Here is a 22,208-nt window from a genome sequence, read left to right as displayed (position 1 = left end):
TTGGCAGTTTAAAAAAAAAGGAAGAACCAAAGACAAAAAATAACAATTAAATCGTTCTGATAAACGTATGATACCTTAATTGAATTAAATCTAAAAAAAAGGGATTACATTGGGTGATATTAATTAATGTAAGAAATGTGTCACAATCAAGGACAAACATGTTTAGATATTGATTAAATATAAATATATTTTGAAATACTTCATATTTACAAGCAAAGAAAATCTTACTTCTTAAATAGAAAATCTCAATAGAGGTTTGTTCTGCTCAGTGGGAGCTCATTAAAAACACTTTCTCACCATTGTCATCCAGGTCGTGAGCAGGACTTTGACTGGTAGATGGATGCCACGTTGAATTAACTTGTGGTGCACACTTCCTGTTTCCCTCAACACACACTCTCACGCTTTTGTTTTTAGAAGACACTCGGTTTTCTGCTTGAAGCTCCACCACAACCGTCCCGGTGTGGTTGAAAAGCAAAACCCCCATGGCCTCCTCTCCTGCAGCGTAGCTGCTGTTTCTGTACAGCAACGATGCGTTCGCCAGCAGAGACACAGTCATATCCGACCCCGCTGTGACCCGAAATGAAACTAGGTGTTTTTGGTTTGTTGTGAGCACGCTGGGAACGTTCAATAATAACACTCCAACTGGATCTTGAATGAGGATGTGTGTGCAGAATGAGGCCCAGCTGATTGGGTTAAAGGCCTTAGCTGACACTTTATAACGACCTGCTATTGGAAGAGACACGTTTACGTTCCACTCTTCAGTTCTCCTGCTTATGTCAGCAATATTATCCAAACTGAAAGTCCAAATGACTCCCGACCCCATTGGGCTGGCAGGGCCGACAACCTCCAGGTTGAATTCTGTGTGTGTTGAAACTGCTGACTTCCAACTCCCAGAAGACCTCAGGGCACATACAGAAGGCAGCTGATTCCCGGATTCACTACTTCTGAGGTCATAGACAGCGAGAGACACGACCACCTGTAAGCACACACACACACACACACACACACACACACACACACACACACACACACACACACACACACACACACACATATTATGGACATGACGGATTAAAAGACAATCTGGTCATATTTTATATTTCCCTTATTGCCAACAAATCGTATTCAAAGACCAAAAACAACAGTGAGTTGATTTCTGTGATTCTTGTGAAGTAGAGCTCTATTGTTACCCAAAAGCTGTTAAAAACACATATAAGAGCCGCTATGTAGGCGGCAGAAATCCTAAAGTATTGAGGTTTTTTTTTTATTGGTTTTGATCTTTTTGTGGGATTTGTTTACAATATGCCCAGCATTATTATTTAATCAATAAGGATGACATTTTCAGTTAATGAAAGCCGGTAACTCACAATATGTATCGTCTCCTGTGTCCACCCGTAGGCACTGGAGGCGTTCACTGACACCATGTGAGCTCCCTCTGTGTCGAAGGTCCAGTTCTGGAGAGCATTCATTATTGTTTGAGTTAATTCATCAGATTTTTTAAATTGAACAAAAACACATTTTTATTATCCAAAATCCCCAAATCATCAACTAACCAATAGAGAACCATGAATCTCTTTAACTTAACATATCAGCAGCTCTGATTTACAAGCACCTCTTGGTCCCCACTCGTTATTTGTTGGTTTACAATAAATATCGAAGAAACGTATGCGTTAGGATTTTGTTGTATCCCTTTTTGTTTGCGTAAGAGGCTAAAAATGAGTAAAATCATAATAATAATTCACTAAATAAATGCCTACATTATTGATTAGTTATGATGCTTAAGTGGAATTTTTTACAGTTTATGTGTTGACCCTTGACCCCTCTAAAATAAGAAAGGTTGATTATATAAATGATGTGGGTAAAACTTGATAAATGTGTATTGTTTAATTTGTATTAATGTTGGCTGCTATTGATAGCTTCTGATTGTGTTGTCAGACCATAGTTTATGTTAGTTTCGCCAAAAATCTGTTACATTTCGTTGATTGTTTTGACTACACAGCTATTAGATATTTGCATTATTATAATTAAATGCATATTTTAACTGAACTATTCTCCTCAAACCTAAATAAATGTGCAATATTGAAAGCTGATAATAGACTTTCAATGTAAAAAACACATTATTGATTTATTATAATGTAAAAACTAATTCAAACTGCTCATGGTTGTCATTGATCAACAGAAAGCGTTGTTGTTCTATTTTGGTAAATGTTAAAGTACATTGTGATCAACTAAAAAGACAACATTTAATTTATGTTCACTTACCACAGTGCTGATCAAACGGTCTGAGTTGGGAAGGCAAACTGTCTCAACACTCTGCATGTTTTTCTCTTTTTTCTTGTGAGTAGTCCACCAAAAGAACTCCACCGCCAGACCACAGCCCATGTGTGCCTGCAGCGTGACCGGGTCCCCCAGGTACGCCGCCTCCTCAGTCACACTGTGGGAGTCTTTCTGTGGGAAAAAGGTGCAGGAGGGGGCACCCAGGGGTCCGTGGAGCACAGAGACCAGCAAGCCGTCTGCAGAGGGCTGCGAGACGGAGAGGTGGAGCTTGGAGGAGGCTGTTGAGAGGGGGTTGGAGACACGGACGTCTAAAATGAGAGAGAGGGTGAATTCATATTAATACATTTGACTTCAAATTGATTCATTATTCAACATTTGAGTTAATGTGTCTGCTCTAGTTAACTTACTGAGTTCATATTTTCCTGGAGTTTTCAAAATCCAATCAGATGACAGAACAAAGGAGCCATCATCCAACACGCTGACATGATGTGAACTTTGACCTTTAAGGGTTGATTCCTGAAACTCAACAGTGACGTAAGACAGCTCCTGCTCTCCCAGACCCAGAATCCCTAAAAAAACACAGGGAAATGGAAATATTAGAACACCCTATAAATATTTGTATTGTTATTTTTAAGCATTTATCAATTAAATTGATATTATTTTTCTCTGTGTGTAAATATATAATTTCCCATAAAAACTCATTAATAAACACAGTCTGAATGACACATTAGGCAACGCAATATAATAATACAATATTTTCTCAAACATTATCATTATTTTGGAAATACAAGCAGTTACTTGTATAACATTGTCATATATTTTATTACATAATTGAAATGATTTAAAAATATATAATATATATGAATGATGGTTGATCATGTGTGTCCACATCACTGTACAAGAGAAGTTTTAAATAAACAATTTGAAAAGAAATGTGTTTTCCACTTAAGTACGTCATAGTGTTCATAGTAATTTCCAATCATGTATATTAACATGTTTTTTGCAAGTTATTTATGTGTAAAATAATGAAACCTTTTAAAGTAAAAATAAATAAATACATTAACACTAATGCTGTCTCTCTAAAGTCTCCACAGTTAGAGCAAAGCATGGATCGTCCTCATTTCAGTAATAATAATTTTGTATTATATGTATAATCACATAAAATCACTATCTTTAGAAATAACATAATTAATGATATTCCCATTCATTCAAGCAAAAACTATAATTGACTGATCAAACAAATATTTTTTCAAATTCCAACAGACAATGTAAACTATATAATAAGTTGTAAGTAAAGGAGGAAACCGCTTTCTCACGACGAGCCTCTTTGCCAAGTCAGGCAGTATTTATAACACAGGAGTCAAGCCATGTGTGTCACTTGAAGAGTCGTATTTCAGAGGAACGTGTGTGAAGTAGCAGCTGACCTGTGGGCTGGTTGGGGCGTCCGGCCAGGCTCCCAGAAACCTCCAGGACAAAAGTCTTCCCAGCATGCACTCTTTCTGGAGACGTAGACAGACGAACGCTGTGCAGAAAAGGTCCTTCTGTTCTGTAGAGCGCCACGCTTCCCTGCTCACCTCCAACAGGCAAGGAGAGGACACTGAGGAAGAGAAGAGGAAAGGTATGCATGTTTCACTCGGACGACGTGATGGCAGAGAGGACATATACCCCTCAGTCACGTGTGGACGACATGAGACAGAGAAGACACTGAAAGACAAAGGAAAAGGCAGCAGTCTGTCTCACCTTTGTCTTTCTCCTCTGGCTTCCTTTGTCCCGCCTCTGGAAGTCGTGTTGAAACACTCACTGGCCACAAAACCATGTTGCTGGTTGCCACAGTAACACACCTCTGAGGTCAACGCTGCAACCTGGTACCTTCAACAACAAATACTGAAAGTTAGTGAAATACTGTCCGAGTGCTACAAGTGAATCCAGCTCATCGAAACACACAACACCTCGTACTCATGTGGTGGGACACTTCTATTTTAGGAAGAGGGCGCCTATATTGCTGGAAATCCATCAATGCAACTCCTTTTCAGCAATATATATATGTATATATATATATATATATGTATATATATATATATATATATATATATATATATATATATATATATATATATATATATATATATATATATATATATATATATATATATATATATATACTTGGCTTGGCTAAGTTATGCAGGAGCCAAATCTGACTGAGTACAGACCAAAGCATGTTATTCTAATGTAAAAGTAATTTTGGTTATTGAAGACTTATTTTCAGATATTTTCCATTCTTTGGTTCATCCAAGTCCTCTATACGACTTAAAAAAAAACTGGTCTGGCGTTTGAAATTAAATAATCCAGTATTTTAGAATAGGAGCATAAACTGCAAAAATAGACTTGAGTGTTCGAGGAGTTTGAGTTATGAAAAAAAACGTTGTTTTTTTTAATAATAGGAGATGCACTCGACAATATTATCGCAATTGAGGAAGTACTGGTCCCAAAAGGAGAGATTTAAGAAGGAAAAAAACATACAAATGTTTCGTTATTTTTACGCAAATATACACAACCCGACTTTAGACTGAATGCTACTGACTCAACGTGCTCTTTCCCAGTCTCCCCACAACTTACCCTCCATCCAGGCAGCGAACAGAGCAGGTTACCGGGTCAAGGTCACGGGCACCGTCGCTTGTATCAAAGCTGCCGCTGGCGCGCACGCACCCGATGAACCACGGCGCGTCCCCGTGATCCGGAAAAAGATGAAGAGCTTCAGCAGACGGGCGATAACGCAAAGAAATGAACGCGAAGACCAAAGCAGCGAGCATGTCTGACCCGTGAGGTCTCCGGACAAAGGCCGCGGCTGATGCTGGAGCTCAGGTGAGCAGCACGCTGCGTGTGAGGAGTGTCGCGGTGGGAAGAGAGCAGCAGGTGCATGGACACCTCACGAGCTGCGGGAGGAGAACAGAGGAGACTGTATGCAAAGGGCGAGGGGGAGCTCTTCAGTGAAGAGGGATCAAAAGGAGAAACGACCATCAGTTATTGTGCTGCTATAAGCAATAAAATAGTCCGGAATTGAGCAAGTCACGTGTTTGTGTCGCGTGTAATTAAATGCTATCGTGAGTTTGATTAAAGGCCGCAGTGTTGTGTATTTTTTCTCCTCGTGCAGTTACCCTGTATTTTAACATGACGTCTAAATATGTATTTATACGTGCATCGACCCCTTTAACGTGATTATGCTCGTTTCAAACTTCATAATCCGATTTTAATGCCATGTGTTTGGTTTTGCTGCCACGTGCGTAGAAATAACACAGCTTACTAGCCAATCACAAAATACCAATAAGCAGGAGGAGTAAGGCTTTTACACGTGAGTTGTGATACAGGATAAAACAATAAAACATCATTTTAAAAAGGCCTGTGTTGCTCGTTAGGGTGTTGCAGTCTGGACTGCTTCTTTTAACATGAACACTGCAAAATGATTTACGTCATTTTTGCAGTGCTGGTGTTATCCTCAACATATATGAGGTGAACACAAACAACTAAACATCAGAAAACTGTAGTGGGAAGGTTTCTGTTATTTTATATTATATGTTGTACCCCTTAAATGATATGAAATGATTATGTCTGTGAAACAATGAACTGTCCTACAGTGACCTGGTCTGCATGAGATAGGCAAGCAATCTTAATCAAAAGAGATAGAGGAGTTATTTAAAATTATTTCAGCCATGTCTGTGAAAAAACGCTGAGTCAATCCACGAAGCAAATCCCACTATTAATTTGATTCAGCCCATCTGAAGCTGATCAAACCACGTCAGAGCCAGAGACTGATGTCTGATCTTTCCAGCAGTAACAACAACATCTGAAGTCTTCAAACGTATCTATAAGTATCACATTAATATTTTATTATAAGGAAAATATACTGCCATCTCTTTTCCTTTATGGATCAGGCTCATCTGCTTGTCGCCCTGAACGAGCCATTATATCATTGAAAAGCGAAATTAAACAGGGTTGTCTAACGCATGAAAAATGAATCTTATGATTGTTTTATTTTATTCTGAGTCTTATATATATATATATATATATATATATATATATATATATATATATATATATATATATATATATATATATATATATATATATATGTGTGTGTGTGTGTGTGTGTGTGTGTGTGTGTGTGTGTGTGTGTGTGTGTGTGTGTGTGTGTGTGTGTGTTTTCTGACAAGTAAAAGGACAACAGGGTGGCAAACCTACAGTTGAGTGGATTAGTATCTTAATGTGTCCCTTTGCTGGTGTCCTGGAGGTCTCATGTTTTTCTAAATCAAGAACATTCTTCAAAAACGTCTTTTCGAACTGGAAATGAGAAGAAAAAGTATCTCACCAGTTGTGGTATTTATTTATTTTTTTACTCAGTTAGAAAAGTGAGATTATGAACTCGGATCCTTTCACCAAATGCTTATATTTGCAGAGCAATTCTAAACGGTACCGGGGAGAAATGCAAAAACCCAACGGAACCTTGATAAAGTCTCTTCTGAGTCCAGCTTGCCCTATGAGACCCTTTTTCACCAAAAAAAAAGCGTCGTCGTTGAGCAGCTAACTCCACCGTTCTACCTTAAAAAACTCTTCCGTTTTTTTTCGACATCCCCTTTAAGAGAATTTCCCACTCGTCCTTGCGGCCGACAGGGGGCGCTGCCAGACCGCGGCATCTCACCGCGCTGACTAGCAGAGAGACACACAGCGGGTGAAGGAGGGGGGGGGGATCGCACACATTTTCTCTGTCCATTTGTTATACTTAATACTGCAGATTTTGGCGTATTCGTTCTGTGTCTCCAATCAGGGACTCGCAGACGTTTCATCGTAAAAAAAAAAAAAAAAACACCAAGCGAACACACCACAGAAACACAAACCGATCTCATTTGACCCCCCCACTTCACAAAAAACACTAACAGCGGGAATTGTATTGTGTTGTATTCAACATGTATGAAAACAACCGCGTGAGTGAAACCTATATTTGACGCCCATGCAGCCTACATAATAATTTGTGATCATTCCACGTGAATTAATTTATGAAATCCATAATGCTTTATTTGGTGCGGGACCCCCGAAGCTCATTCCCCCCCTCCGCCCCCCCCCCCCCCCCCCCCTCCCTACACCTTTGGGTCCCCTGATCACACTTCGGGAGGCGTTTTATAACCTTCAACATCACAACGTCGCTCGTTTAGTTGTGACGCTGCGTAGAGCCCATGCACCCCAGGCCCACGCGAGCTCCAATAACCTTCTTCATTCGTTACGCGCGTGCTGCGTGGTCCGCTCGCGCGCGCCGCGATACAACTGAGAAATGATGAAGTCAACGAAATCTTAAAAAAGAAGCTGCGACATGAGAGTCGCGGCGCTGCGTGACGGGGAGACGAGGCGTTACATAAGCGCTGCAGTCTGAGTCCAGACCCGCAGCCCGCGGGAGGAACCTCACAGCTGAGCCCGAGAGACTCAGAGGTGGAGCAGTATTGAAAAATAGATATAGTCATAAGCGATTTATTATTATTAGTGTGTGTGTGTGTGTGTGTGGGGGGGGGGGGGGGATCAGCCATCAACTCAACTTACTTTGTATTGGTGTCATCGTAACGCGTGTATGGAGGCAACGTTACGGAATTAAAGAAGGGATGCACTGACATGTTGGATAATCATGGGGAGTTTAATCTGAAGACATGTAAAGAAAAATATGTATTTGATCTGCTATGTAGATCATAATCTATATATCCTATTTGACCCCACCCTTTTCATCATAGACAGAGGAAAGTTCTCCTAAATCCTGAGAAAAGACATGTTCATAACGCGATTGAAAAAAATGTTTTCGACTCTTTCATATTAGCAGATAAATAGGCCTGATCTCACGAGAACGCTTCTCCCTCAACAACAACAATAAATGGTTCACTTAGCAGCTCGAATGTTGTTTTCAATCGGTCTTTATAGAAGAAAGACAAAGTCCTATCGAGTCAATGGTTTCTGAACAATTCCCAATAAACGTTTAGTTTGTGAGAGACCAAAACAAATGCAGCACACATGACACCAGTTACCCAACAACATTCACCGTAAAGCAATGACCAAACAGTTGCTTTAAGATATAGATCCTGTCTAAATCGTGCCAGATTGCGAAAGAAGGTTCAGGTGTGACCACAGAGGTCTCCCGTTGAACAACTTAAATGTGATACAAGCGCTTCATTTATGAGCTGCGGGACATATGAACCTGATGCAGGAGAACACACCGTGTATAACGGGAAGAAGCCAGAGAGCATCATGTTGCCAAAACACAAATGAAACGAGATTTGCAGATTAGGCAGTCATGGCAGCGAGTTTCCACAAGAGAAGAGGAGACAACTCCATCCTCACTTAAAAAAATATATAACATTGTAGAAAACTAAAGGTGTTTTATTTAAAGAGAGAATCATTTTAAATGGTGTTTATATATAATTTGGTTTCACATATATTGTTGCCTCTTGTTTTGACAGCCTGTTTAGTTTTACTCTATATATTTTAGTATACTGTGTATTTTTTATTGTGTATTATAGATATGCAGTTTGTGTATTTTGTGTCCTCTGCAGGTTATATATTCCATCTGTCCAACCATAAAATAACACTTCAAAACATGCAGCTCCGACTGCCAATTTAATGAACGCCTAATGGAATACTGATATATTAAACACGGATTATCATGTTCACAATCCCGCGTCTCCATATTAATACGCGGTCACGTGACGTGGTAATTAATGAGGCCGAACTCGCAGTTAGGTCGTACACGTGAATTAACGTGTCAACCAATCGTCTGCGTGAAGTGGACGGCGGCTCCTCAGCCCTGTGGGTCTAATGAGCCCCTCGACCAGCCGAGCTCTCCCGGATGCTGCTGCTGCTGCTGCAGCTTGTTAACGGGACTTTGCTCTGCAGCGCCGGCGGGTCACTTGAGTTCCTGTGTGCCCCCAAACAACTCTCCGCACTGGGTCCTTGTTCGGTGCATTCACAGGATCACTTCAGCCACGAGGTCCACGAGGGAGAACTGGAGACACGCAGGGCCTAAGTGAGGGTGGTTGGATGGACCACAAGTAAGCTGCAGTTCTGGGATGATGTTCTGAGAGAGGTCAAAGAAGAATGAATGTGAAAAGATGAAAAGACATAAGGAAACTATGGTGACATGCTGCACGATTTAGCAGTGACGTTCATTGAGCGATGAATAGCAGGTCCTCAATGATGCACTGGCGGGTCTATTAGAAAGCATATATTAGAGTATAACGTTTTATTAAATCCTAACGAAGAGTTAGTCCTGATTGGAGTCACCTCTGCGCTTTGAGAGCATCCTTATTTAAAAGCTACAGACGGGGCTCTCTCCTGGGGCATGAGAAGCGGCTCTGGGCTCAGATTACACTCCAAACAAGCCTCAATCAGGCCAAACTATTAACGAGGATTCACTGTAACATGCAGATCTTATCAGAGCCGGATCAACAGGAGCATTCTTCTGTTTGACAACGGGAGCTGGAGAGAGAGAAACACATCCGAAAATGAGTTTCACAGGATATTATACAAGTAATGTCACTTAGAAATCGGCCAAGAAAACAGATCAGCAAATGAAATAAGCAAAAATAAAAAGACACAAGATTTATATCAGGTTATTATACTGCTGATGTTAGAGATTTTGTTTTTATCAACAAAATGAATAATCAAGTATATAGCACTATAAGAGTGATACAGAATATATCTCTATTGAGATCATCACTTTATCTCTCTTATTGCAAATATTACTACAACTAAAGGAAGAGTCATGTTAAGTTTTTAATGATGTTAAGTGTAATATTATTACACATAACAGACATGTTTTAAATCAATATAGCTACATGGCGTGATGAAGATCACTACGGATATACCTGAATACATTTTACTGGATGGTTCTACTGATTGTTTCTTTCAAAGTTAAACACTTCCTAATGAGATCTGACCTAAATAAAGAGTTAGTTACAACAATACTGGCTTTCCCTTTTGTCAAAATGCTGAATACAAAATATAAAAAAGAGAGTGAAAAAAAAGTTGGCTGAAACCTTGTCTGGCAAAGGCCCAGAATCATCTACTTAATTTAAAACTTTTCACTTGAAGAGCAGAAGAAAGGAAGCTCATCCGGACAAATCTGGTTTTGACACATACTCTCTTGCCTGCGTGCCCTGCAGCAAGGCAGTACGCTGTGTTCTTCATCTGCCTGACATCTGACATATAGCCCCGACTGAGGTGAGAGTGTGTGTCGACTTCGGCAAGGGGCAATGACACTGACATCAATAATCAACAAGCTGTGGCCTGAATGCATGCGGGTCACATGGTCGAAATCTATCTTGTTTTGCATCCTGGTCATATTACAATAATCATTTCTATTATTAATCAACATCATATAGATGTTTTATTTGTTCCTGTGGAAGAGGTTCTCTCTCTCTCTCTCTCTCTCTCTCTCTCTCTCTCTCTCTCTCTCTCTCTCTCTCTCTCTCTCTCTCTCTCTCTCTCTCTCTCTCTCTCTCTCTGTGTGTGTGTGTGTGTGTGTGTGGCTTTTATCCCCAATCCAGCCAGGGCTCCTTGTCCCTAACCCCCTGGTATGAGGGGGTCAAAGGTCACCGCTGCTTGTGGCCGTGTTCAAATCCCCCTATAGTGTGTAATGTTCTCCACTGATCTGTGGTTTTATAAAAGGAACTAGTGTCCAGATATTAGTTTTCAAGCCCTGGAACATTTCAATCAGCTGATATAAAGGGTCAACACACAGGAGCTTTAGGTTGTCATCTAATCTTGTGCTCGTATACATTTTTAGAGCTGCTTCTTTCAAACATGTCCAAATAGACAGACAAATATGCCTTTAAAATGGCCACATGGTTATTGTAGTTTAAATCTTTGGACAGTCTTTTTTTCCACTTTTAATGGAAACACAAATCACCTTTTGATAGAAAGTTGTCTTTTAGGTCAAGATCTAAAAAATAATGCAGCTGGTAAAACCAGTGACATGAACCAGTTTAGAGAAAATATATTGTGGAAGGTTACTGGGTTGTTGCATAAATAACATAAAGTTGTACAATAATGTTAAGATGTATGTTCAAAGAAAATATTGTGCCCTTGTTTCAAATTCTCACAAAATTATTTGTTATAGTCTCCACAATTCATATGTCGTTGACAAAGAGCAGTTTGCTTTGTATGTATTTGTATTAATTAAGAAACTAAAAATATAAAAAATGAGTTAATAATAATTTTAATATATAGATTGAGAATAATACGTTACGGATGGTATAGTTGAAACATGCTCATACATGACACATGTTCAATCATTCATGTAATGGGATTAGGCCGTTTCAAAAAATTAACAACAGGAATTTCAAACTTCAACTTTGTTTGTCTAAAATGTGGGTCACTAAAAAATAACTTTATTATGAAATACATCTGTGATTAAACGTGTCCATATCAGTTGTTTTACGCTGCATGTTTTTATCGGCAGAACTCGAGACATGTTTCTGTGTCACATTGCGGTAACTGACAGTGTGAATCCTTATACGTTTTTTTAAAAAAAAAACCCTGAGTTGAATAGTTTTTAGTGAAAGAGCAATTCCTCACCTTTAGAAGGAAAAAAAGAAGACAAAACAATTTGCATTAATCTCTGATAATATCATCTCCACAAACACCAGCATTGGAGCTTAAACCACGCTTGAATGTAAGGAATGTGTAAATAGTTTTGTATAGGTCTTTAAATGACCCTGTGGTTAAAACTGATGAATAATTCATAAATAAACCTCTGGTGGGAGCCAGGGGCTATACGCACACAATGCGGGCAGCACAAGACAGGCGGAGGCAAAATCAGTGTTTCGGTTTGACGATTGAACAGGAAAACCGCCTCGACGTCTTGGCCTGTCGAGATATATATATATATAAAACTGATCGGAGGTCAGTTGGGCGACGCGCACGCGGGTCGCCTGAACTGCTCACAGCCTCTCTCTCTCTCTCGAGGCCAATGCGCGTCACCTGCGCGGGCACGTTGCTCACTGATTGAATGGTGCGTTTAAAGTTGCTCCGTTCTCCATTGAACGCGGCGCTGCATCTGGCTTTCTCCTGGCCGCAGAAAGCCTTTACAAATGGAGTTGAGCTCCATGACCGAGCAGAAGCCCTCTGGTGCTGCTTTTCCCCTTCCTGCCTCCCCCCTGCAGTCCCTCTGGCCAGGGGAACCCGGCACACAGCAGCTCTGTGGGCTCCCTGTGTCTTTTACGAATGCGTGTTTTTCGCCGCTTTGGGGTCAGTTATTAACTCGAGAGCGTTTGAATTTAATGAACACGTGCAGGCTGGAAAATACGTCACTTCTGCAAAGATGTCCTCCGTGATTTGGTGGCCATGACGTCAACTATTCTAAATCACACGAATCGCCACATTAGAATAATGTTAAAAATACAACACACTTTGACATTGAGGCTGCATGCCTATACTTCTTTTTTTTAAAAATAATATAATATATTTTAATGTGCTACCAAGAGCACAATTAAATAGTTATGGTGTGCTTTAAGAAGACATTTCAATACAAATTGAAAACGCATGGCTGCCTATTAAACCTATGATGGAAAAAAGTAGAAACTTTTAAATTGTTTAATTTACAGTGACAAATCCATAATTTAGAAAACACTCAAATGCTCCATTTGACGCCTGAGTGCGGTTTTGTAAAGTAAAACGTGCAGCAGCAGCGCTGTTACCGTCTCCTCTGCGCACAGGCCGCCATCCCTCCCTCTGACTCCGGGTCTGTGCACAGAGAAGCCGGGTACGACCCCGCAGAGGCAGCGCTGTTTCCCCCGCAGGTTCCTCCTGCGCGTTGAGCCACGATCGTGGGGATGGAGGCTCCAACGCAGGCACACGAGCTCAATGGACATGTTTACGAATATGCGTGGACATCACTTCACATAGTGTGCCCCAAACCGATGGACACGATCAAGTTAAATATCCCTTTATTCTTATTTGTGCTAGTGTATCACTGAAGATGATGATCATATCAATATTATAGTTATTTAGTGCCCCTGACCTTTGCACTACTTATTTTAAATTCATGGAGGTCGCAGACTTTTAACCATATTGATTGATTGCCAATCAACATAGACGTAGGACGTAAAGGTAGCATGCCCATAGATTTACAGGGTGATTTTGTATAAAGAGTAAAAAGCGAATTTGTGTAAAATTATGGTTGTCAATGAAAAAAAGTAACATTTTTGCAACACAAACAAAGCACTTGATAGTTATGTCGTCAATAGCCTCTCTCCATAAATTAAACAATGAAACTCAAAACTTTATTTAAAGTCACAACTGTTGAAGCGTGAAAGTGCATTTAGCTCAGAGACCTCAAAAAGTGTCAACTATTAATCAAGAAGATGTAAATACAGTAGTGGGGAGAGACAGTGTTGTTGTGCCTTTAATGCAGCCAGTTGCAGCTCTGTAGCGTGCATCAACCCAGAGAGGGAAAAGCACATGTTCCTACAGAGGAGCGCACGAGGAGCAGCGAACTTTTCTCATGGGGGAAAGTTTGTTTTACACCTCCAACAGAAGCTCTGCTCTGCGTTTAGTCTGACTCATACACTCACACTAAAACCCCGTGGATATTCTACTTCATTGAAGCTTTTTTTTTAAAAATACACACAAATAATTACCACAAATTAAATATGCTCTCCCCTTTATTTTGCACCACCCAGTCGGCCGACTGCCATACTTATTTGATTAATCGCCTCATTTACATAGCCGCACAGTGTTGGAGGCTATACTGGTTTGTTGCAGGGCTTTATGGTTATAATGAGCCTAAACCAGAGCGAGGCCAATCCACGGATCATCTCGGCGGTGACAAGTGTCATTTTTGCTTTGTGTGTTTATACTCTGTGCGTACTGAAAAGCCACGTGTCTACCAATGACGATGGAAAAAGTGGATAGTTCATCTAATAATTTATTAAAGTTATTCTAATTGCAAAGCTTGAAGTTTCCTTAATTATCAAAAAACAACAACAAAAACGTGTTGTGGTTAATTGTAGGCTGACGCTGCAAATTATATTTAAATCAGACTATGGGCAGAGAAAAGCACACTGCATAGTGCCGTACGTTTGTGTTGAGCTATTCTATCACGTGGAGAGCACATTTCGTGGGTTCTTCTGCTCCCTGAGACTCACAAAGAGAGAGAGAGAGAAGAGAGAGAGAGAGAGAGAGAGAGAGAGAGAGAGAGAGAGAGAGAGAGAGAGAGAGAGAGAGAGAAAGAGAGGGAGGATACGGGTACTTTTTAAAATTGTAATTGTTGATGCTTTAAACGCCTGAGACAACACACACACACACTCACACACATGCACGCACACGCGCTCACACATCATTTACAAATCCCCCCTCCCTTCGCCCCCTGTTTTGTTTATTGATATTGTACATTAAAATATGATGAGCTTGTGAGTGACCTTCTGTGAAGGGGTGAGTGGCGGGCAAATGCTTTACAGTTCAGAGATTAAAGATAAAACGACCCGAGCCTTTTAACGGTCTCCGAGTATTTAATTGTCTCAAAGATCAATGCAAAGTGCTGACCTCAACGCGGCATGTGTCCGTCAGCATTACCCATAACTTCGTTTCCCAGACACGCAGTCAGCCACAAATATCATTTTAGCTACAACACGATGTGCCCTTTTTTCTTTAAATGAAAAATAAATTGTGTTAGGGCTTGTCTTGTTCGCGTTATTCTGTCTGTTGTTATTCTATAGAAGTTACAGTCTACTGGTTTCCAATCCGCACTGGAATTTAACCCTGAATCGCCGGCAGCAGTATAATGGCTCGTCTCTGCTCCCAGTGTGGCCCCTCCAGGCTCCAGCAGCAGCAGCCGGGCCGGGGCCAGACAGTCTGCCAGCCCCGGATCCCCTTATCAACCTCGGGGCTTTGGCCTGGACCTTATACCGCAGAGTCCCATTAATCAGGAAAGCATCGCGTCAAATAGGGCAGACTGAGCGAAGAGCGAGTCTGGTCAGAGCTTCTCAGTAAAAGTTGAACCAACGATTCCTTCTTCCAAACTTAGTTGCCAAAGGGATTGGTGATGTGTGTGTGTGTGTTTTTCTTTCTCGTTGGCCATCCCTGCACACAAGCTTCCTGCAAATGCATGCCAGCTATATACGGTATTTCTGTTTTATGAGTTGCACAAATGTTCCGCGTCCCAGCAGGACTTTAGGCGCAGCTTATTGAGGTTTCTCTCTTCATATATCAGAGCGAGCAGCCTTGCACCAACTCGTGCGCAGTGGTTGGAAATGCTGCATGCGTAAATGTCTGCGGTTTGCCTCCTGTTATTATTGCAGCCTCGGCAGGCCGACCACTTCTTCCGTCACACACCGGGGAAGGGATTCCCTCACTTGAAGAGTAGCAGCAGACTGAAGATACTCCATGGAGCCATGTTTGAGGTGCAGCTATTTACCATAGTCACCATAGGTTCTATTGTTAGTTTAAACTGCCCACAATGTGGATATATGCACTAAATCTGGTTGGGGTCTATTTCTTTTGAAATGTGAACCAATTTAGCCTCAGGACGACATCGTCATCTGTTATTTAATTGAAGAGTATAGTCCAATTTCCCTAAACGCTTTTAAACATTTATGAAATGACTGGTGTTAAATTCAAAGGTTGAGCCATGTAATAACAAAGTGCAATATCATTGATGAAAAGCAGCTGTGTTCCTAAAATAAAAGATAAAGAAACTGGAAACCCTATTTTAAACAAAAGTTTTAAAATCTCCATCACATCTTTGTTTTCGTAACCCAAATGTAAATCCCAGGTCAATTGGTCAAACCCCTCCACAACAAATGACTGTCCACCTCAAAAGAAAGAGAACGAGTCATAATTACACTCAGTCGCGTTTAATGAATGCTCCATAATAATAATAAAAAAAGAAAAACGGAAGGGAAAGTGCTTCAGAAATTCACCGTTCAAGTTTCCATTTCGAGTGCAGTTTTTCTATATAGGTTCACAACAACACAAATCAATGTACAAGAAACCTCAGAAAAAATTCACAAAAATAAATATTCAGTTTCATATAAACAACCAGTGACTTCAAATCCCTTGTCAAAAAAACCTGACCTCAAGTGTTGTATAAAAAAAGCTAAGTAAATGAATGAATGAGGAGGGCATGGAAGTGAGGAGGAGGAGGAGGAAGGAAGGGAAGAGTGCACGATGCAATTGTTTACGTTGATGGCGTCACTGTCAGAGAGCTATTTGTCTTAACGGTGGAAAGACCCTCTCAACAGGCCATTACCAGCATCTCTGTCCCCGCGCCGCGCATTGTGGGTCCTGCGTGAGAATAGGCCGCTGCGTCAGGGGGGCAAACCGCGCACTGCTCTGGGCGCAAGCGATTCCTCTCCTTCCTCTGCCGTGCAGCCGATGCTTTTGACATGCGGATTAAAGGTTGAAAGCTTCTCTCTCGCAACGCAGCACCCCTCCTCCCTCCCTCCCTCCCTCTCTCTCAACCCCCTCCGTTTTACTACAAGCCCGCTCTGCAGCTTGTGTCACGGCTGCAAAAACAGCCAGTTTACAGGCTGATAATATAAGTTCAAGTTTTAATTGTCGGCCTCAGAAACATAAAGCCCACAGTGGAGCTGCATGGGGGCTATGGATGCAGAGTTGGGGCTTTAATCACGTGGCTAAACATCTACCATATGTATCCACATGGATTTAAGCGGAGTGAAACTCACTTTTTATACATTTTTTTCCTCTTCTCTTTTTACAATCACCTATTAAATAGTTTCTACAATCCTCTGAATGAATGCACCCCTTTGCTGTGCTTGTGAGGGGGCTGACATCATTCACGGGCTTTGGGTTTGTTGTGATCTGGCTCGCCATAAGCTGGGCCTCTCTTTGTCGCAGACAGAAAAGCCTGCCAATTAGCAGAGCGCTTCCTGCACTGCCATTAAAAACATTTACACGTTTATTTAACACACCTACAGGTAGGTGCAGCTTCAATCACTTGATTTACTCGTGTTTAAAGGTGATACACGGAAGTCTGATGCTGCATTTAGGGAGTAAATGAAGCAGCTCTGGGGGCACTACATTCACTGAGCGGCCATATTCAAAGGCTACATTAAAGATAATGAGATGGTGATGTACTTGACAAGAAAGCAATATCGAAAAGACTGTTGTTTGGGTGTCCCAATAATATGAAAGATTTGACGTTGTTTTTTCCCCCAAGCCAGATCAAGACAATTGGCTTCAAATAAGAAATAGAACAATGAACAACAGCGGCTCCGGGAAAAATAAGCATATTTTTAAATTATAGCAAAATCAGAAAAGCCATCATGTCATGGTTATAGAAACTCACATGGCGAATCCCAGATATTCAAATAGCAGTCAATTGAGTGCAGCTTGGCCTTTGTGTCTACGTCCAAATCAAACAGTCTCATCTTTAGCTGTTCTTTTCTATCAGCATCTCTCAGACCTCATTTCACAGGCTAGTCAGAAAACCCTAAAGCTGAAACAAGACCCCCAACAGTATCAAAGTGCAATGCATTTAAGCCTCTCTTGTGCTTTGTCACATTGTTTCTGAGCAGCCATGTAGCTAGGTATTTCACGCTGTTTTGGTGTTGTTTTTCCCCACTGTGACTCCTGAATCACATCCCAGCCATAGCCTCTTGGTCATTGTCATTGTGTCTGTGTTTTCCTCTTTTTTTTCAAATTCATGTCCGTGCTTTAAACACAAATGCAGACTGCCCCTGGCACAAATATGGTGTGCAGGAGAAATCGGTAGCCAAGTGGACCAGGGGGGGACATGAATAGAGCCTAACGTGCTATAAAGGTCTGAGCCTTATTCTTTTTGATTGTCTGTACATAAGGCCTGTGTTGTGGATGGGCCTGCGTCTGTGCACAGTCACACAAATGCAAACCTGGAAATACTCTGCAGAAATAAAAACAAGACTGAAAACCAAATCACAAGCACTCTAGAAAAGAAAAGAACCCACAACCACCAGGAATAAGTTCCTGTAAAATCTAATAAAGGCTTAACTGTGAGTATTTATAGAAAAAAACAGCATTAAACCACATTTTAAAATCATTCTCTGAAATTGAACACTTGGGCACATGGGTCATTGTGGCCAAGCTGGTCAGCATGAGAAAACACAGCGTTGATATATAAAATATACCAGGTGGCACAAAATGGGAAACCCTGATTTTTCTTTTTCTTTTTTGATTTGCCAAGTCAAACTTTCTCACAGTCGAAGCTAGATTCAGAGTAGCCTCAGCACTGTAGGTTAAAAAAAATGTTTAACCCATTTCCTCTTTTAGACAAAGCACAACCCACTGAGACCCTGCTGCATACAATCCAACAGGTCGAGCATAGAAAAGCAAAGAAGGAATCAGAAAACAGTCAAGTAAACACAATAAGGAGAACCTATAACCTATTGCTTAGGATTGGTAGCTTATTCAAAACCCACGTTTTTTTTTAAGCATACATCCACGAGCGGTGTCTCGCAGTCCGGTGGGCGTTTTCTGGGGCTCCAAACGGGGATCTTGTGTGTTTCCTTCGATCAAACTTAAAAACAAAGCGGAATGTAAACCCATCCAGAGAAAGATGAGAATACAAAAAAAAAAAACACAACAATACACAGCGATAAAGTTGCGAGCAATTTGGTGAGCTCTCGTTAAGACTCGGATCAGGTTGGCGATGGTTACGGTGGGAGCTTTTGTTGTGTGTTTCTTCTCTTTTTTTTGCTTTAAAAAACCAGCTCAGTATTTCCTAGTTCTCTGAGCGAGTGGGGGAGGGAGAATCTGGCCGCCTGGCTGCCACCTCCACACGGGGTGGGACGGAGGGGGAGGCCCGGGGCCCCTCAGCGAGTTCAGGGAGTAAGCAGGGCACAAATCCCCGTCGCTGCCGACAACCAGCGACGGCGGGGAGGGGAAATTCGCTATCAGGCTGAAAGGCGTTTTTGCAGGCGATGCTGCGGTGCTGCGTTTACGTCTGCTCGGTAAATCCTTCGCGGATACCTCTTCGCTGCCCGCGGGCAGAGAACAAGACGAAGAAGAAGGAGGGGAAGAGGAAGAAGAAGAAGGAGAGGAAGATGAGGAAAAGGCAGTCTTGTTGACAGTGGGCACGTTTAGCTTTGATTGAGTCCTGGAAACTCGAGGTTTCTTATTCCCGAGCACCGTAACCCTGCAGTTCTTGTTCCGGTGCTCGCCCTCGTCGACACACAGGGTGTCCTGTGTGCTCCCGTATTCCTGAGGACCACCGGGAGACCTGGGGGCCACACCGGGGCTCTTCTCTGTGGCTTTAACCCCACTAGTGAAAAAGTCCCCGTGCTTGATGGGGTATTGGCCACTGGTGCTCTCCGTCTTATCTCCTTTACATCTGAGTGCAGCAGCCTGGCTCTGGTATTCATATTCATATTCATCACAGCTTTCCTCCACTTTAACTTTCACATTGTGGAGGTTGAAGGGCGGCGTCCTGGCTGTCCTGCCGCCGGTCGAGTAGGGGGCGGCGGTCACAGAGAGCTCCTCCGGCTCGGTCTTGATTTTTTTCAGCGGAGTGGGCAGTTTCAGGCTGCCGGTTTTCGCCTCTCTTTTTTCGGCGCCTCTGTGGATCTTGGGGTCTTTGACCTGCTCGCAATGTGCGCTCAGGACCCTGTGGCCCTTAACGGGATGCCCCGGTGTCCTGCACGAGGGGTTAAACGCCTTATACCGGGTGGGTTCCCGTGAATAAGGGGCCAGCTCGTCCACGTGGTCAAGCCCGCTTGGATCTGCCTCAAACGCCTTTTCCCGCTTGGACTCAGTGAAAAAGCTCTCCCCCAGAGCAGTTGGGTAAAATTTGGGTGGCTGTAAGGGCACAAAGTCCGGTCTCGTCTCCCCGCTTGTGAACTCACATTTCGGCCGTTTCTCCTGCCTGCTGTCCCTGGTCTGCGAAGCGGCGACATGGCCCAGCGCCCTGTGCTGTTTCTCGTGTTGATGCTGGTTGTTGTAGTGAAACGTAGGCTGCAGGACCAACGGTGCTTTACTCGCGCTGAGACTTTTGGCGAGAGAACCGACCCGGGCCCGTCTGAACCGGATGCTCTGGACCGAAACGCGGCTCGAAACAGAGCTCGAGTCGGACTGAGAAGAGCTCTCCTCCTCGTCTGAGCTGACCTCTGAACTCTCTGACTGCGTTTCGTCTTCCTCCTCGCCGCCTTCCTCCTCCTCCTCCTCCTCTTCGGAGCTCCCGGAGTTGCTGGTGGTGGAGAGGCCGGAGCCGAAGTCCGAGTCCGGGTACGCCCGGTCCGAGTAAGTGCTGGACTCGGTGTCGCTGCTGCAGCTCTCCGGGAAACTAGGCTCGTGGTGGTGGTGGTGATGGTGGTGGTGGTGCTGATGGTGGTGGTGGTGGTGAGGTCTGGGGTCAAGATATAAATCCGGACCGAGGTGGAAAGCGCCAAAAGAAGTCCCGTGACTTCCGGGCGATTTGGGTTGTACGAGCAGCACCGGCGGTACGTGATGGTGCGCGTGTCTGCTCCTGCTCCACGAGTGCCTCGCGCTGTCCCTGCCGCCGCCCCCCTCGCGCCTCCTCTTCCTTTTGTGAAGTAGGTCGCCGGCTGAGCGCGAGAGCCTGGACTGAGCAGCTATGGCGGACTGACGCACCACCGGCTGCCGGCTCCCCGCGCTGCGGAAAAACGACTGCCTTTGGCTCAGAGTAACGCGATTCCCTGCTATTTTTGCTGTTTCATAGTTTTTAAAGTGTTTGTGACTGGACTTGGTCACCGCACGGTACTCTCGTCCGTGGATTTTGTTGTAAAATTGAGGTAGTTTGGAGTCGGTAAGGCAAGGCGTCAGCTCTCTCCTCCTGCCCGTTTTGTTGTGGAGCGCGAGAGTCTCTGGGACCCCGTGCAAACTAAACCAAACTTTTTCCTTCCACAGTTCGGCGTCCGCACTGAGGAGTCCCGGGGACGCATCCCCATCCCCGGGGGAACACGCCGCTTTCGCTTTCCTTTTGTTGGACTTTAACACCCGCTCCGTCTTGCAGGAGAAATACAGAGCCTCCACGTCCTCCCGCGATATGAGGGTGCATTTAGCGGCATGGAAAGCTATAGAGTTTATTGCTTTAAGCTTCCGCAGCTCCTCCAGGTCACAGTGGTGCTTCTTCACCTTCAGGTGGTCCATGCGCTTGTGCACCGTGGTCCGAGGGATGTTCTTCAGCAGGTCGGTGAAGACCTGAGACAAAGCAAACATTTGCTTGCCTTTGATGAGCAGGTACCCCAATCTCACTCCTTGCATTTCCTCAAAGCCACACTGCAGGTCTCCCATGTTGTATGTATCTGCTCCACTGTATCAATCCATGTAGTCACTCTCAGTATAGTATGGCTTTACCAGTAAATGGCATGGGGTCGCGAGTTTAAGGCATCCTGCTCATACCTTTAATCCATCCACACTGCTGCTGCGTCATGAAAATGCAAACTTTGACATGCGGACTTAAATGGGGCTGCCGGTGTCTAATAGGTTGAATGATCTGACAGCATCCACTCGTCTCCTCTTGCCCCAGTTCGGCATGGTGGAGGAATGCGACCGATGCGTCCACCAAGCCGAGGCTGCTGCTACCTGCCTCTGCCGGCTCCACTCCCCTCTGGTCGGCAGCAGGACGAGGGTAGGTGTACACCACTGCCTCAGCCAGAGGGATAAAATAGAGAGGGGAGAGGGAGTTGTGAGGGTAGAGGGAGGGAGAGAGAGAGAGAGAGAGAGAGAGAGAGAGAGAGAGAGAGAGAGAGAGAGAGAGAGAGAGAGAGAGAGAGAGAGAGAGAGAGAGAGAGAGAGAGAGAAACAGAATAAGAGCTAAAATGCAGCTGCTATTCTGGCTGCTGGTTAAGCCACAAATAAAATGACAGCGAGGGGAGGTGCACCAGTCTGGAGACACCTTCATCAATTAATGCCCTGGGAGTCGACGCCCATTGGATGCAGCTGACAGGTGA

At 43.2% G+C, this 22,208-nt stretch overlaps 2 protein-coding genes across 2 annotated transcripts in view; both read right to left on the bottom strand.

Annotated features, from left to right (window-relative positions):
* Window positions 1–13,175, bottom strand: part of LOC137789073 (polycystin-1-like protein 1) — a 31,814-nt gene extending 18,639 nt beyond the window's left edge. The window contains exons 1-9 of the mRNA XM_068582326.1: window positions 13,002–13,175; window positions 5,112–5,259; window positions 4,894–5,029; window positions 4,018–4,146; window positions 3,702–3,874; window positions 2,685–2,846; window positions 2,263–2,555; window positions 1,393–1,454; window positions 298–515 (exon numbers count right to left, since the gene is read on the bottom strand). Coding sequence (XP_068438427.1) covers window positions 298–515; window positions 1,393–1,454; window positions 2,263–2,555; window positions 2,685–2,846; window positions 3,702–3,874; window positions 4,018–4,146; window positions 4,894–5,029; window positions 5,112–5,259; window positions 13,002–13,175 — 1,495 coding nt within the window. The remainder of the gene's footprint in view (window positions 1–297; window positions 516–1,392; window positions 1,455–2,262; window positions 2,556–2,684; window positions 2,847–3,701; window positions 3,875–4,017; window positions 4,147–4,893; window positions 5,030–5,111; window positions 5,260–13,001) is intronic.
* Window positions 13,176–16,172: 2,997 nt separating this feature from the next.
* Window positions 16,173–21,662, bottom strand: skida1 (SKI/DACH domain containing 1). Its single transcript, XM_068581871.1, has one exon. The coding sequence runs from the start codon at window positions 21,547–21,549 to the stop codon at window positions 19,012–19,014; it is 2,538 nt and encodes an 845-aa protein (XP_068437972.1). The 5' UTR covers window positions 21,550–21,662; the 3' UTR covers window positions 16,173–19,011.
* Between the last annotated feature and the right edge of the window lie 546 nt (window positions 21,663–22,208).

The sequence above is a fragment of the Clinocottus analis genome, unplaced genomic scaffold, assembly GCF_023055335.1.
Source record: "Clinocottus analis isolate CAN_PGR_092001 unplaced genomic scaffold, fCliAna1.0.p SCAF_18, whole genome shotgun sequence".
Taxonomy (NCBI): domain Eukaryota; kingdom Metazoa; phylum Chordata; class Actinopteri; order Perciformes; family Cottidae; genus Clinocottus; species Clinocottus analis.
Note: the sequence above shows the minus strand (reverse complement) of the source record. Positions and strands in the feature narration are given on the sequence as shown.